General features: G+C 38.7%; 1 protein-coding gene across 3 annotated transcripts; it reads right to left on the bottom strand.

Annotated features, from left to right (window-relative positions):
- Window positions 1–1,581: 1,581 nt before the first annotated feature.
- Window positions 1,582–14,985, bottom strand: PRDM1 (PR/SET domain 1). 3 transcript variants are annotated; one of them, XM_069974786.1, is made up of 7 exons: window positions 14,886–14,985; window positions 10,062–10,310; window positions 7,774–7,893; window positions 6,029–6,278; window positions 3,278–4,365; window positions 3,044–3,172; window positions 1,582–2,738 (listed from the first exon to the last, which is right to left on the bottom strand). In XM_069974786.1, exons 2-7 carry the CDS (start codon window positions 10,242–10,244, stop codon window positions 2,178–2,180), a joined length of 2,331 nt encoding a protein of 776 aa, XP_069830887.1. In that variant the 5' UTR covers window positions 10,245–10,310; window positions 14,886–14,985; the 3' UTR covers window positions 1,582–2,177. The 3 variants fall into 3 exon arrangements, with proteins under 3 accessions (XP_069830887.1, XP_069830886.1, XP_069830888.1); XM_069974785.1 differs by lacking the exon at window positions 14,886–14,985 and adding an exon at window positions 11,237–11,820; XM_069974787.1 differs by lacking the exon at window positions 14,886–14,985 and adding an exon at window positions 11,134–11,216.
- Between the last annotated feature and the right edge of the window lie 1,733 nt (window positions 14,986–16,718).

Here is a 16,718-nt window from a genome sequence, read left to right as displayed (position 1 = left end):
AAGCTCTAAGGTTGTCTGGAAAACATGGATACAGTCAGTGACTATATCCATGATTTCCACATAGCCTTAGGGCTTTATCCAAGTTCAGCAGCCACCGCTAATCAAATGCCGAAAGTTCGGGTTCGGCTGGACTCGAGCATGCTCAAGGTTCACTCATCTCTATTGTTGAATAAACTTTAAAGAATATGTCATTGGTGAGTGCCTGGATTTACTATTATATTGTGATATTGTGATTATTCCTTTCCACGTGCACCGCCTGAACTTTTACTTTATACCTCTCACTATCTGTGACAGCAAAACAAACCACACATATAAAGAAAAAACACATTTAGTTTTAATTTACATCTTTTGACAATTTGCACATAAATAACAATGTAAACCAAAATGTAAACATAAGAAATTTGTTGTTCTAGCAAAGTAAAAAGCCTGTTAACTTTGGTCAGATTTTCTCTTAGAAAACAAAACAAAAACAAAAATAGAGAAACCACTGTTTGCTACATTCACATGTAATAAAATCCTATTTAAAAAAAAAAGTAACATCTTGAAACAGTCATACATTAAGTCTTTGAAGTGAATACAGAAAAGCACTACTGGCAACAAGTAAGGGAAGTGTGTGTCCAGAGACAGTAGTGATACTTTGGTATATATAACATTAATACTTTAGATCTTGCTACATTTGGAGATTTCCGCTTGTACACAGTGTAACAAGCTGGAATCTTGTAAAGCTGTATTTTTGGTACCTTGCCTAAGATTTGGCTTTGTATTAATGGACGGCAAAAGACTCTCAAGTCCTTTTCAGACTATACAATGCCAGAAATGGTTTATAAACTCTGTTATGTCTTAGGTTTCTGCATGCTAAGGGGTGTGCTTTGCCACATTTGGATGCTAGTGTATTTGGCTGGATATTTCTGGGAATTGGTTTATAGCCATGTCATCATGCCACCAGTAGGGGGAACTCCAGGGACATTTGTAAATTTTGTTATGGACCACTTTCTAGCACTACAGGTGAATATGGTGAAAAAGTATATCCATTTCAGGATAGGGTAGGCAACCTAAAACCAGAGTGCACTATCCAGCCGTACAACTGCAATATCTTTGGAATCGGCAAGCAAAGCAACAGTACAAAGTGTAAGTGCAGTTTTTAGACTGCGTATATTTGGTTTCTCCTTGAAAGTTACAAAAGCTTTTGGTTCAGTCAGCCTTTTTTTTCTGCACCACTGGACACAATCAATGAGGTAAATTGTCGAACAACTTTGCAATGCCCTTTCACTTAAATTAACTACAACAAATAAATGTACAAGACACAAAATACTCAAGGAAATGACTCACAGAAAAATGAGATGGGTGCTTGAACAAGAAGGATTAATAAAAAAAAAAAAAAAAAAAAAAAAAAAAAGACACCTTATTACCCGTGTCTACTACTGGACCATGAAGATGTAACCAGTCCTGTGCTTAACTATTCTATTTTATAAGGTTGGGTTAACACACAGGATATTGTTACAGGAACATCTCATGTGCAGTTTCTAATGCTCTCAACAACAAAAAAAATGAAAAAATTGAAAAAAAAAAAAAAAAAAAAAATATGAAAATGCATCACCTCAATTTTTTTGCAGTGAAATAAATATACCATTTGATAATGTAATGTCCAGCTTTGGCAACAAAATATTGATCATTGGTATGGAGAGCTAAGGTGTGTTACAAATATTAAGATTTTCTTTTAACTTAAAAAAAACAAAAAAAAAAACAAACAGACACTGCAGAAAGTATCTACATCAATGGCCACATTAAAATATATACATAAATATATTCAAAATTACAATGATTTGTTTTTACCCCGTCATTGTAAACGTTTTCAAATTATTGCTTTTGTAATGATAAATTGCATAATAAATTATGAAGTACTTTTCAGTGACGCATAATTAGAAATAAATGATTGTCTTATTAACAATAATAATAATAATAATTAATAATTATAATAATATTAAGTGAGTAGGCAATACCCATTATCCCTGCCTCTTTCTTTGCCCTGAGAATTTGCTTGGAGTTCCTTCTTGGAGTTTGAGTTGGTCTTCTAGAAGAATTCTACCTTTCATAAGCTAGGACTATGCTGCAGCATTATAAATATCTACAAGGACGGGCCGCAACTTCCTTTAAATAACACTTGTTCTGCAAGTCCATTAAGAGTCCATTTGGTCTATGGTTTCTTGTTTGACCTTAACTGGTAACAGAGGTAGCGGGGAGTTATGAGACAGCTTTATGACAGAGTCCGATTGTTCAAAAAAGTTGCACGTAGACGTAAGTAAGCCATTTCCCATACTCCTTGATACAGATACCTTCATACTTGCACCTTCTATTTCTCTTCGAAGAAGAGTCATTATTTCTTTCTCCACTGCAGGTGACATGTCACTTTCATCTAGTCTGTCTGCGCTGTCACTGATGTCAAATTTCTCAATCTCTTCGTTGATTACGCTTAGGTCCTCCCTGGTGAGACCAGGTCTTGGAGATGCTGGACAGTTTCCCTTCATGTGTACTTGAAGACTGCACAGGTGAATGTAATTTTTGTGACAGTGAACACATTTATGTGGACGTTCCCTTGTGTGAAGACGTTTATGGAGTTTGAGGTGAACAAACTGGGTGAACTTTGCCGGGCAGAGCTTGCATTGGTAGGGTTTCTCCCCGGAGTGCAGTCGTAGATGAGTTTTTAGGTTGCTTGTGCTGCTAAACCGCTTATGACATACCTAAGCAAAAAAAAAATAATAATTTAGTCATTTAATACTAAATAATACTCATAAAAGGCCATAGAAGGGTCTCTTTTAATAAGGGTTACACAATGAGCTTTATTCCAACGTTCCGTGCGTGGCTGTATCAGTACAATATCACAAAAATGTAAACCATTTTGGAGCTCCCGGCATCATATTGATACATGATGACAGGAGCTCCGATAATTGTTCAGGTGCAAACCATCAATATATACAGTCTGTGTACGGAACGTGGGAATAAAGCCTTATTATCTAATATTTCAAGGTATTTTTACTATACACACCTGACATTCATGAGGCTTCTCCCCAGTGTGTACCAAAAAGTGCTTCTGTAAATGTGCCAGCTGGGTGAAACCCTTGTTGCAAGTCTGACATTTGAATGGCCGCTCACCGCTGTGAACTCGTAGATGGACCTGTAAAAGTAATAATCATTAGTTTATTTGTATCGAAAATGGCAATAAGACATCATTTCCCTTGTACAGATGGTAACTTATAGATGTATAAATATATTCTCTTACCTTAAGATTCGACAGTTGTCCGAACGTCTTTGAGCAAATGTTACACTCGTATTTGATTTTCCCGTTTTGTTTTTTAAGAGGGTAGGGAAGAGTCTTATATCCAGTCATGTTCCTTTTGTTTTTGATCAGATTGATGGCTTCTTCGCTGTTTGTGGTCATCACTGCTGAGGTAGGTTTAGGTTGCATTACATGCTCAGAACTTGCTGCTGTGCCAGCAGTGGGAGATCCACTTGTTGGATTAATCTGCTTGTCTTTCATACTAGCAGCAGCGCCCATGATGGAAAAGGCACTATTAGGTGCAGGAATGAGAAAGTCTCGTGGCTGGTCAGGCTGTAGCAGTCTGCGTCCTCCTTCATGGGGTAATGAACCAGGAATAGTTGCAGGGTTTAGCATGTGGTGAGACAGGCTTCCACCACCAAGCATGCTGCTGTAAAATGGATACATTCGCGGGAGAATATTGAAATTATTCATAGCATTGATGTTATTTAGCGTGTTAAGGCCATTGCATCCAATACCAAGAGGTGGTAACAAGAACTTGTGGTAGGGAGGATGGTATGAAGATATAAAGGTTGGAGGTAGGTGACTTGCAGGAGGTCCATAACTGGGAAAGGATGCCAGTCCTTCAGTGCTGTATGGTCTATTTAGAAAGGGGTACAATTCTCTGTGCTCTTGTGAAGTTTGGTGAGGGGAGAGTGCAGATCCTGGGCTACTGTGTGGACTTGAGCTTTTAAAACTCTGTTCTGGGCTACTTCTTGCTGAAGGACTTGGGGGGCTTGATGGCTGAATTGGTGAATGCATCATATAGTTTGGTCGGTCAAGGCCATATCCAACGGTGGCCTTTAAATAATCTTCATGAATGTGTGAGCGGAATGGATACACAACTCTTGGGAAGATTGGTCTGTCGGGGCTAGAGTTTTTAGGTGGCTCTATGGCTTCTTCAATATTATTCATTGGGATGTCTTTGGGTTTTGAATGATTTGTGTTTTTCAGAATCTCTTTAACACTGTGCTCTTTCTTAGGAGTGTTTTTCTGAAGTGGCGTCTCTTTCCGAGAAATCTGCTCCTCTGTTGTGATGATCAAACTTTGTTCTGAAAAAGATTAATATTGAAAGTGTTAGTATAACCCAAAAAGAAGATAACTATGCTTTTCTATGATCCTAAATAGCCGAGCTTAGTAATACTACTATTTTGCAAACGCCTACTTTGTCGTTTAATACTTTTGCATTGAACAATATGCCTGTAGACAGTCGGTGTTCTACTTCTTTTTATCTCACTACATTACACAGCGATTATTCAGAATGGTAAGAATTTGCAAGCGGTTATGGAATGCCTCTGGAGCTATTCTCACCAGCTCCTGAACAATTTCCTGGCGCTCTAAGAAGGTGTTGATAGAACAGATTGATTGAGAGCATTCACAAGAGATAAACAGAGTCCACTTGTTTTAAATAAATAGTGCTTATCATGTTGATCTGCCTTTCACTTAGTATGGCGGAAAGGAAGTTTAAATTTGTGGCTTTTAAAGAGAGATGCAAAAGAACAAAAAAAAAAGAGACTAATAAGTCAAAGAACCAAAAAGCATTCAGATAAAATACACTGCAACCCAAAATTAGGTTTCCACTTTAAATTACAATTTAAACTGAATTTGAAAATCTATATTTAATTTACTGTAAATATATTCTCTTTTTTCTAACCTGTTTCTATTGTATGATTGGAATTTGGTTAACATTTTGTACTTTATTATTTACAAACAAAAACATCACAAAGAATTTTTAAAAGATTGACTAAAGGGGCTTTAGATGGGTAATTTATCTATCCCTTCTCCCATCATCAGATCAATTGTTTAAACATATGGGGGGGGGGCAAAAGTAGCAGTTGCTCTGAAGGGCATCATGGGTAGGCACTGATATTATAAATGGTACATGGTAGGTGGGGACCATGTTCTGTTTTGCATTTGGGTAATGCCTCCTCATTCGGCAGACAGTTGTCTATGGCCATTTCTTAACTCCAACAATGAACAATGCTGAAGCTATCCTGTATTTAAAGGAGTATTTCTCTAATTCTCCAGCTTGCCTCTTTGATGCAAAACATTAACCTTTTTATTTCACTTTTTATTTTATTTAAAAAAAAAGTGGTTTTGTAAAGTGTCCGATTTACCAAGCATATCACTGAAAAGACAACTACAAAAAATTTTCTCTAATGCCCTTTTTAATGTCTTAAGCTCACAGTGTCTAGCTTCAAGTAAGCCACATAGGTGAAAGTTTTGCTAAAAAAAGCCCAATACCAGAAACTGACAGTAAATGTGAGATGTAGAGATATACATCACATCATAGGGTAAAAGATGCGATCAGCATCACCCTAAGAAAGGAAGTGAACAAATTCTACAGAAATTTCTTCAAAAGGCTTGCTCAAGACCAAAAAAAAAAAAAAAAACATCAAAAGACACTGGTTTACGATTCTGTGAATGTGTGAAAAAAGTGAACCATTTTGCCAATCCACAAGATGGTGACTGTACATACTATGTGAAATAATAAAAATACAAAACAAAGATGAAAACACAGTAAATAGATGACACGTGTTGCTAAGAATGAGTTGTCCACTTATTCTGCTGGATAAAGTACAAGACGTCACTGTTCCCTGTCAGAATATGTTTTGCTGTTGCACCCATTTAATAATAGCTTGTAATATTAAATTGCATAGGCAGTACTAGAAACATTCCACACATTCCCTTCCACTTACACTTCAATCTACTTACTTAGGTTCATCACCAGCTCTCCGGAGGAAGGATAGTCAAGTCTGTCCGCAAAGTCCCGGCAGTACCAAACAAGCAGTTCCTGATTGGCTGGAATGGGCTTGATGGTGTAGAAATAGATACTCATGCCATTTTGACAGGCCGCCAAATTCTGTTCTTGAATGGAGTGTGCCGGATTCACATAGCGCATCCAGTTACTCTTTTCTTCATTGTAGCCGTCAATAAAATGGTTAAATTCCCCATTTGAATAAATCTAGGAATGCAACACAAATGTATTAGAAACTGGATATCTATTTCGGCACTTACTTTAGGGAGGGACCAAATAGACTTTACTTTCATTTAATGGTCAATGACAAATAATTAGGTCGATGTGACGAAGTAAATGTTTTTGCTTCTCCGGTAATAATCATACAGAAAGACAAGCATGGCAATAATGTGCTTACAGTTGTACTATAAACGTCCCTCCTTCCTTTAATAGGTACGATGATTTAATTGTTCCAACTTTATCTACGATTACGCACAGACTTAATGCTATTGAGTCAGGATGGCCTCATTAACATGACTTCAAGCTAAACAGGCTTTTGCACTTGCAGTTTCCCCGGCCATCCCAAATTTCCTCCCCGTCTCACAGCTAATACTTAATCATATATAAATACTTGGAATGTAGTCACTTTGTCAGAACACTGGGTGGAGCAAAGGTGAACTTCACCTGCCAAAACAATGACTAGAGTTGGAACCGAGCCAGTCCTGTCACTCATTCTTGGCCTGGGCCACTCACTTTTCCTTATGTTAGACAAGCACCGTCTTGTGATATTTTGCCCTATGCATTTACAAGGTCTTGTATGTACAATCTGTGGTTACAAATACCAACACGAGAGAGTAAAGAATTGTATAATTAGACTAAAAAATATGCCATAAGACAAAACTTTTTATGCTTCTTTTAACCTGTTGTTCCGCTTATGAAAGTGAGACTACAGGAAAGGCTGATGCTAAAACAAACAATCCTTTGTGTTCTGGTCAATGGACCCTGTTTTTCACAGAAAAGGGGATCCAAAATCCTGTACGTATTAAGAGTTGTCTGCAGTTTTTAAATACTTGCATTCTGAGGTTTCAGATTTTTGCTTCGGTCTATTTAACAGAATGTTACACTAGAATGATATTCAGCTTCACCTATTTTTCACCACATACATCCCCATTTACACCACATACATCCTTCTATATTGTCCTTGAAACTGGTTAAGACTCTATATATACCAGACATGAAATAGCTGATGGAAACTATTCACTTTGTAAGTGCCATAGTTGAGATCCCCTGAATATCGATATCTCATTCCAAAGTTCTCATGCTGCACCCTGGAATAACTCCCTTTATTGGTATTCATTAGAAATAAGACATCTACTGGTATAAAACTAACTAAAAAGCAGAGCATACCAAATTCACACGTTTACAGAGAAAGAAACTACCTAAAGCCATGCTAATTTCCATGTTACACAGCGCAGTGAGGGTGCTGACTCACAGTTCACTTACAAGAAATAATGTCACTTTAGGGGTTTGCTCAACCCCAAACATCCTCTCTTTCTTTACATGAAAGAAATACTTTTTATTTCCTTGCAGACATTACGATCACACCCTGTGGTCCGTATATATATAGTGTTATATTACACAAGCTAAACAAGAGAAAAAGGAAGACTATAGCAATAGGAAAAAAAAAAAAAGGAAAAGTCTTCATTAGATATAAGAAGCTCACCCTCCAAAAGTATTTCCTGTTGGCATTTTTGGGAACAGAATCATTTGTGTAGGTCTCTCCTACGAATGGTCCAAAACGGGTTCCTTTTGGAATATACTCTTTGCTTAAAACTCCAGTCACCTGTCGAAAGAAAAAAAAAAAAACATAAATTAGTCAGAATATGTTTTCAGCATCCAGTTGAACAATTCTGCTACTCTATTTTATAAGGCGATATCACAGTAGTCAGGACTGGGGTAACTTCTGTCCATTGTCCTGAACAATTCTGCTACTCTATTTTATAAGGCGATATCACAGTAGTCAGGACTGGGGTAACTTCTGTCCATTGTCCTGAACAATTCTGCTACTCTATTTTATAAGGCGATATCACAGTAGTCAGGACTGGGGTAACTTCTGTCCATTGTCCTGAATTCTTTTTAAGTAAAGTGAATGAGGTAGAGAGTTGTTTGCCATCTATGTCAACAGAGGGCAACCTAGGCAGACTTTTACAGCCACATATTTATCTTGACATATTGTCATATGTTCTTGTACAGACGTACTTGTCTACAATCTGCATAATGTGCACTTAGGCTACTGAATGCTAAAGCTACTATGTAGTACCAAACATAACAGGACACTGCATCAGTGTACGACGAGCCTCTATAAATGGTTATAACATGAAGACTGATGCTACATCCAGATGTCTGTCTGATTCCCACCTGTCATGAACAGTAGGGTTTCAGTACGTTCCCCACAAGCACTTTCATGTCATACATGTTCTACCAATGTGGTGATCAGAACAGTGCAAGACATTCTTGAAAAACCCCCTTACTTGAAAGAGTCAAAGGCAAAACCATCTGGTGCTTAGGTTTGAGTGACACAGCAATACTCAAATGACTGGATAGAAGACACACACATTAGGCAACATATTCACTGGTGAAAAATAATACTATAGGGGCTAGGTCTGCATTAAAAAAAAACTACCTGGCTGGTAATCCCATCAAAACAATATCTAAAATTTGTACACAACATAATTCTGGGCCCTGCTTTCTGCTTGCAGGTCTCTGTTAAGTGCTTAGAAATCCATTATACAACTTCTAATCTAAACTAGGATGAATCTGCCACTGGAACAGGCCCAGAGGTCCTTATGATTCATTGCTGGGGCAAGGCCTTTTCTATAAACACTTCAGGAGAGGGGGCAGAGGGCTTTTAGCGAGTCCATTCTTAATCTTCCCCCTCCATTTCTTTACAAGCACCAATGACCTTTCTTCCAATTTAAAAAATCAATCTTTGTCATTATTCCGAGGCATGGAGTGCCGCCTGATAACCAGTGGCAGAAGAGACAAAAAACAGTAACCCATCTCCTCCTAGCAAGCATTTACAGATCTACGTGGAATAAAAAAAAAAAAAAAAAACAGGAAAATAATAATAATTATAAAGCCATGGCTCACAAGCAGTTGTAAAACTACAACTCCCAGCAGTCATTAGATGCTTGAATATGAAAAGAAAATATATACAGGAGACCTTTGACCCTAAAAAAAACCTAATCTAAAACATAGCAAGATGCTGGTACTGATGCCAGTTCCGAGGACCAACAACAATTCTGATTTTTTCATTTTAGCGCACAGATCGTATGAGCAATAGTTCATATTAGAAAGCAGTGATTTATGTACAGAAGGTATATGATACACTAAAAGCAGAGCTGTAAAGCATAATGACTTTATAAAAAAAAAAAAAAAAGCAAAGCTTTAGTAACAATACATCATGTTACAGCTATGTCCTTTATTAGATCTGCTTTAGTACATACAGGAAAACATCCTAAGAAGCTGCCCTGCCGGAAACCTGTGGAATGCAGTAGCACAAAGGAAGGTCTCGGAGATTACAAGCCAGCTGATTTAAGCCGTACACCTAACTATAATTGCCATATAAAACTTTAAACAGCCCGTTGCTCACTTCACAGCCCTTATAAAAAAAAGAAAAAAACGCAAAGAATGCACCCGCTCAGACTGACATGAGAAAAAGTTACACATGTAGACAGGTAATCTGCCCTGGAATCTGTCGAGGAACCTGAAGTGACACCAGACAATGTTTCCTTCCAGGCTCATAACTAAAGGGGTTGTTGCTTTTAAGAGTACTTTACTCCTTGTTCTAATAAAGTGTTCACTTACTGGAAACAAACAAGCTAGTGATGCTGTGTAACTATACAGGCCAAGAAACTGAAAACCATACCACTGGGCTATGTACAATCCATGTATTCCAAGGGGATATTTTACAGGTACAGTCTTTAAAGGTCTAAAACAAGATGTACGAACCTCTTTAGAGCCTTCTGCGTGCTTAAAAAGTAAATTCCTGGGTAGAGATGCTTGAGCTTGGACAAGGTTACTTCCATCCGAGTTGCTGTCCCATGGGTGATCCTTCACTATATATGTACACTTTGCCTCAAACTCGGACTCGGGCCAAAGCGTCATGTCGGCTCCTTCAACGTCCATTTTCATGGTCTGCTATGTCCCCTCTGGATGGGGTGATTCAGTACTTGTAACAGTTGTTTCTTGTGTGGCAGCCTGTTATGGGGAGAAGTGGAAAACGACAAGATAAATTCTCTCAGTCATAAACTTTTTTTTTTTTTTTAATAAAAAATCTTAAGAATTAGTCAGAAATATAATACAAATAATATCAAAATCTATCAATATTTATTGTGACTAAGCACAATAAGATGTATTACCTACCTGAGCTACTACTACTATCACTGATGGCTTCTCGGTGTCTTACATGCTTCTGGTAAGCATACTTGGAATACTGACTGGTAAACTATTCTATCCCTTTGGAAGCATTGCCTTACAAAGTGTCACAAACAAGGAAAGGAAGAGGAAGAAGAAGCTGCCGTCTACGTTTGAATGAAGCTAAAAATGGAACTTGCATGTTACAAGGAGAGGAACTCAGCCTGTCTCTTCCGAATGGGGAAGCCTGAACTTTCCCACCGGCTTCCAGCTCACAAACAACTTTCAAAACAATCTAACCCCTCTGACGTCTTTTTTTTTTTTTCATCCTGTTGAAGTTAAAGAAAATAGAAAAAAAAAAAAAAAAAAAAAAAAAAACTCCGACATCCTGCCAGCATCCCTCCCTGCAACAAAATCTCCTAGACTACTGGGAGGGGGGCTGCTTAACCCCTTGAGTCTCAGAGCTGACTCATGACAAGTAAGACTATACAGCAGTATAGTAAACTACAACTCTCAGCATGCCCACACAGCCATCGGAGCATGCTGAGAGTTGTAGTGTACTATACTGCTGTATAGTCTTTAATATCCACAAAGCCATACAGGCTACAACAAAAAGCTAATTTTAAACAAATAATAATAAAAAGAAAAAAATATACATATAAACAACCTCAGTATACAAAGATCCTCTGAAACAAAGTCCACAGTGTGATGTAGTGTCCCCCCATCTATAACAAGGATCCATCCTCAGGGCACAAAGCAGGCAGGCTTACCCAGGCAGAGTCCACACTTCCCGGGCAGTAGTAGTAGATCATTGGAGGCTGTGATCTGCCATATCCATGGTGCACTCCCGGCAGTCAGTGAATGATGGAGTCAGTAGTGCAGCCCTTGAGCCCTGCTCTCCCCAGCTCTGCCTCTCTCATACTGCCAGACAGGTGCTGCTCGGAGACACTGCAGGCTGCCCGGGCTCCTCAGCTTATGATCACTGGTGACTTCACTCAGTAACTTTCTCTTCCTGCTTCAGTGTGATTTGTGCCTTCCCGGGAGGGTGGAGCACAGGAGACTACCTGGACTCCTGACTGTGAGCAGGCACTCAGGTAGATGTCATCATGATACTGCTACGCCTCTCACCTTGACACACTGCACTATGTACCATATCAGGGTTTAACCCCCTTCCTGTGCTCACTGCCGCATCGGTTACCCCCCTCCTGTGCTCACTGCCGCATCGGTTACCCCCCTCCTGTGCTCACTGCCGCCGCACGGGTTAATCAGGTGCTGGTGAGCGCGCCCCGGAGCCGTCTGAAGGTGGCCTCAGCTCCTCACACAATGAATGGAGTCGCTGAGCCCATTCAGCTAAAGCAAAATAAGGCCATGCGGGACGGAGAGACAACAACGTGTGGGGGAGGGAGGAGCGGAGCCGCTTTCTTATGCTAAGTGATAGAGGGCTGTGAGGAGAGCTGCTGCTGCTGCTGATCTGAGGCGATGGTTACCACATGAGACGCCGGCGGAGCGCTCGGTGCTGTGCAGTCCCTGAGAGGAAAACCGCAGCCGAAGCCGGCTCAGGCGGCAGCCTGTCATCTCAGTACTGACTGTGACCTGGCGAGGACCGGCTCCGCCATGGTTTGTGGTCGTCAGCGGCCCCGGTGTCTGTGACAGGACGTGTATATATGTACGGGGCTGCCGGGAAGACGACAGGAGCAGAAAACATGACTGAGCTCTTTCCTCAGCCGCTTCCTCCGTCGTGTCCCCAGAAAACCTCACTGTTCGCCTCTGTATTCGGCGGTTCTCATGCGGTACCGGCAGAGCTGACTATTGAATTCATCGTGTATGGAGAGATTGTTGACAGAAAAAGACCACCTAGTCCGTCTAGTCCCTCTTTATATTATTTCCTTTCTTATTACCTCAGGATTGAATAATACTGTTGTACTTATTAGCTCTAGAAGATTCTGGAAATCACGCCATACCTTTTCGAGGCTGACGGAGTATATTCGATTGTAAGCTTCCCGAAGGGGGCTAGACTCCCGAAAGCTTACAATCGAATATACTCCGTCAGCCTCTAAAAGGTATGGCGTGATTTCCAGAATCTTCTACTGTCTTAGGATTGATATATATTTATTATTATTAATAATAATGCTTTTATTTGTATAGTGCCATCTGATTCCGCAGCACTTTACATAGTTTTGTCAATTTTGGTCATCTCTACATTCAGCTACTGCAGATTTACCAACCACGTCTGCTGGAAGTCTATTCTAAGCATGTACTACTACTTCGGCAGAATATTTTACATCCTTATAGTGGCCGATACAGAACTCTCATGCTAAGGAGATGTTCACATAGGCAATGCCATACACAACATGGGCGTCTCTTACCCATTTTCCAGATGGAAAACATCTATTGAAGTCTATGGAGAGGGACTAAAGTATGGATTCATCGGTATCGCTACAAGCGTTATTCAGTTTCTTACCTAGAAGATGCTCATTGGTATTTACTGTACAAAAATACTGATGGTATTTCATCTCTAATTCATCTATATTTAGGATGTGTATTGCAGACATAGTCCTATACCCAGTGCTTCATTTATACTAAGTACACTTATTGGGAAAAACAGCTTCGATTCCTAATCTACTGCATATAGTTATACTTGATCCATACCCAATTTATATATATATATATATATATATATATATATATATATATATATATATATATAAAACACGCGCACATATATATATATATATATACACACCTGCTTCCCAGGTAAGAGATGAAAACAAAGAGCATTTCCACAAAGAATTGCAGTCTTATCTTCCTCTTAATATTTACTGTGCCAAATTGCAGGAAGGTGGGGAAATAAAGGTGAAAAATGACTCCTTAAGATAATGGGCGGCTTATCTGGAGCGCTATCAAACAAGCCATTGTTCAGTGATGGCTCCCATTGAGGAAGGTGGGGTAATGCAGTTAATGTTCACTAGGTATCTCCCAGTCCCCTGAAGGAATACAGTCGCTGACAGAAGAGCAGCACCGAATCCTCTTATAACTTCCTCTTCAGCGCACCGTGTCCTTTTCTCTTCTTTTTTTTTTTTTTTTTTTTTTTTTGTTCTTCATTTTAAACTCCTCAAACAACTCTTCTCCAAGAAAGACATTGTTCTTAGAAGAGCTAATCCTACAATGGAGAGTCCATTAGAGGTATTAGGAGGTTGGCAGCAGTCGTGATCTGTAAGAAAGGCCCCTGTCCTGACAATAGACAATTAATGCTGATAAATCTCCACTACTTGTTGCTGGTCTAATTCCTCATAATTGTGTGCTGCTTGTCTTGCCTCCTGCCACACAGGGATGATGCGTGGCTCATATAATCTCTCCGAGTACCTGACCTACTTCCTGGCACGGTCTTTTCAGGACCCGTCTTCTGCCCCATCTGGACTTTTGCCTGCCTGCCACCAACCCCCCCCCCCCTTTCAGAGTTCACCGCTATATACAAAAAGGCCACCAGAAGTGTGGCGAAACCCATCGGCGCGACACGCATCCAGATCAATAGTGTGCGGCAGCAGCAGCAGACAATACTGTCCACTAATCTGTAATAACAGCTAATCATGCTCAATTTGGCTCACCAGTGATTAAAATGGACTTTTCATTAAGCTCAGAGAACAAGACAGACGCACACTGACAAGCTAAAGATTTAGTCCTCAAACTTGAGGAAAAATGAACAATATCGGTTGACCCCTTTCTTAACACTTTTAACAAATTAGACAGGACTTAAAACCGTGAATCGGCTCTACGAATCTACTAGTAACAACAACTTAAACAGTCAAAAGTGAAAAAAGAAAAAAAAAAAACTGATAGGAAGAACACAAAGTGCACATCGCAGCTTGTTTTGGTAGCAATATTTGGAACGCCATAAGACAGCGACGCACCACGAGACATGTTAGTATATAAGAAAAATGCTTTGTATAGCTGTCCGACTGTACGTCACATCAATCTCTGCCACGGTGGATTGTCAGACTGTTAACAATGTAGCTCAGATAAGTCACTTTTCCTGTGATAAAGCAGAAGCAGGCAGCACCCAGCAGAAGCTTAGCTGATAAAACGGTGTCAAATTGAAACCATTTGTCAAGTAAAGGGTCCAGGCTTGAAACGCTGGGCCCAGGAAGTCAATTTATCTAATACAGTACATTAACTAGTCTAAATAACATCGACCAAAGTAAACACTGCTACTCAACAGTGTCTCCAGTAAACAATGAAAACCAGCAGGAGCCCCACACCTTTTTCATTGACTTCAAGTAGCAAAACAACTCCTAACGTAATAGAATCATGAAAAAGACAATCTTATTCTACCTTCAAAACTATCATATTAAATATATATTTTCTTTTTACGTCAAGTAATTAAATGCCAAATATATAGAATTAAATAAGCTGAAGATGTACCTTGGGTTACTTCCATACAGCAGGTATTCAGTGTGGAGTAAGTGCATTCCAGTTTTAGTCCATGTGTAACATCTGTGACTAACTCACACGCGCTCACTGTCTGCTGTATACACACTCTCACTGGCTCTTTAAATCTAACCCTCTCCCAGACTGCTTCAAGGATTTTAAAGTTTTTCCTTACTACAAGCTTCTCCCTCCCCCTTGCATCAGCTCCTCCCCCTATTTAGTAATTAGGCTTAACAAGAGCAATTAACAAAACAAACTCTTTTTGGCCCGGCTGATAATGCTCAATGCCAAATTGTTTTAAGATGTGCAAGACAGTTTGCTTAGGCTGAGTGAAATCAGGAAGAAAAGACAAGGAGAAAGACACAATAGCAGCCGGGCTAAGGAGGAGGAATTGTCTCATGGACAGCAGTTGTTTTTTAATTCCTTCTTCTGGTTTTATATGGCAGAGATATATTACATGGCCAGAAACACTGACTAATACCCAAACGACTTGTTTCCAGTCACAAAATGCACGTTTAGTAGTCGTATATGTTAGAATAATTTATATATATATATATATATATATATATATATATATATATATATATATATATTGTTCTTTTGTTTCGAGTAAAATGAATTAAAAAAAAAGTAACTAATTTTATTAACTAATTTGTGAAGAATTTGAAAAGTTTTGTTTTATTAATGTGCCTTTATAATATTTTATATAAAAAAAATTCTCATTTTATTAGTAAGGTCACAATTTGATTTGTGGACTTTTTAGATTTTCTGTAGGCTTTATTCTTTTCTGTATCATTTCTCACTTAGAATAAATGGATGCATCTGTATCTTCTATCTATCTATCTATCTATCTATCTGTCTATCTATCAATATACCTATCTACACAAATTCATTAAATAATATTCTTCATTTCATAGTCTAGAAATTCTGATAATCCGACAATTGTTTCGAGCTCCAAAGAAATGATCGGTGATTGGTTGTCCAAAAAATGGGTACATAGTGGACGTTTTATCTGTATAATCAAATGTCTATCTATATACAGGTCTGATTGAATCCGCAGATAATTAACGTTTACTGATACCGTTAATGATAACGTTGATCTGTAGGTGTGCGATTCGTTACAGCCAGCAATTGTTTTATTGTTGGTCTTTTTTATGTTTTTATTCTGGTCAGTAATAATTGCAGTCATCCTGAGATGAATGTGTTTATTGCTGTGTGCCATGTTATATGAAGATCCAAGACCAATTACTGCCTGCTTAAAGGAATTTTACAATTTCCCTTTCTCTATGTATATTATATTCTTATGGTGCGTTCACACCTACAGGATCTGCAGCTGATTTTCTGCAGCAGATTTCATTTAAATAACTGAAAACAGCATCAAATCTGCTGCAGATATGCTGCAGATCCTGTAGGTGTGAACGCACCCTAATAGTGAAACTGTATTTATAACATCTTTAATCATATTTACTAAAAAACAACTAAACTTCAATGACCGAAATGCTGTTTACCATATAAAAGAACAAACAATTTTTTATATGCTTAAATGATACATATGGGTTGTACTTTAAGGTATTGAGTAACTTTAAACAAGGGGTGCATACTTACTGTCAAAAAGGAAATCATGTCTGATGTAATCATGTCATGGTCATACTGTTTGTTGATTCTACATCTGAAGTAGATGTGATGTAATTTCTATGATGACATATATAACACATTATCTGTACCATATATATATTTTATCTATTTAATTAGTGCCACCAACTTCCTTTATTTATGACTCCTCTGTTTACCACAGGTTGCCCTCCCTTTCTCTTATGTACCAAATGT

The sequence above is a fragment of the Dendropsophus ebraccatus genome, chromosome 6, assembly GCF_027789765.1.
Source record: "Dendropsophus ebraccatus isolate aDenEbr1 chromosome 6, aDenEbr1.pat, whole genome shotgun sequence".
In the NCBI taxonomy this organism is placed as follows: Eukaryota; Metazoa; Chordata; class Amphibia; order Anura; family Hylidae; genus Dendropsophus; species Dendropsophus ebraccatus.
Note: the sequence above shows the minus strand (reverse complement) of the source record. Positions and strands in the feature narration are given on the sequence as shown.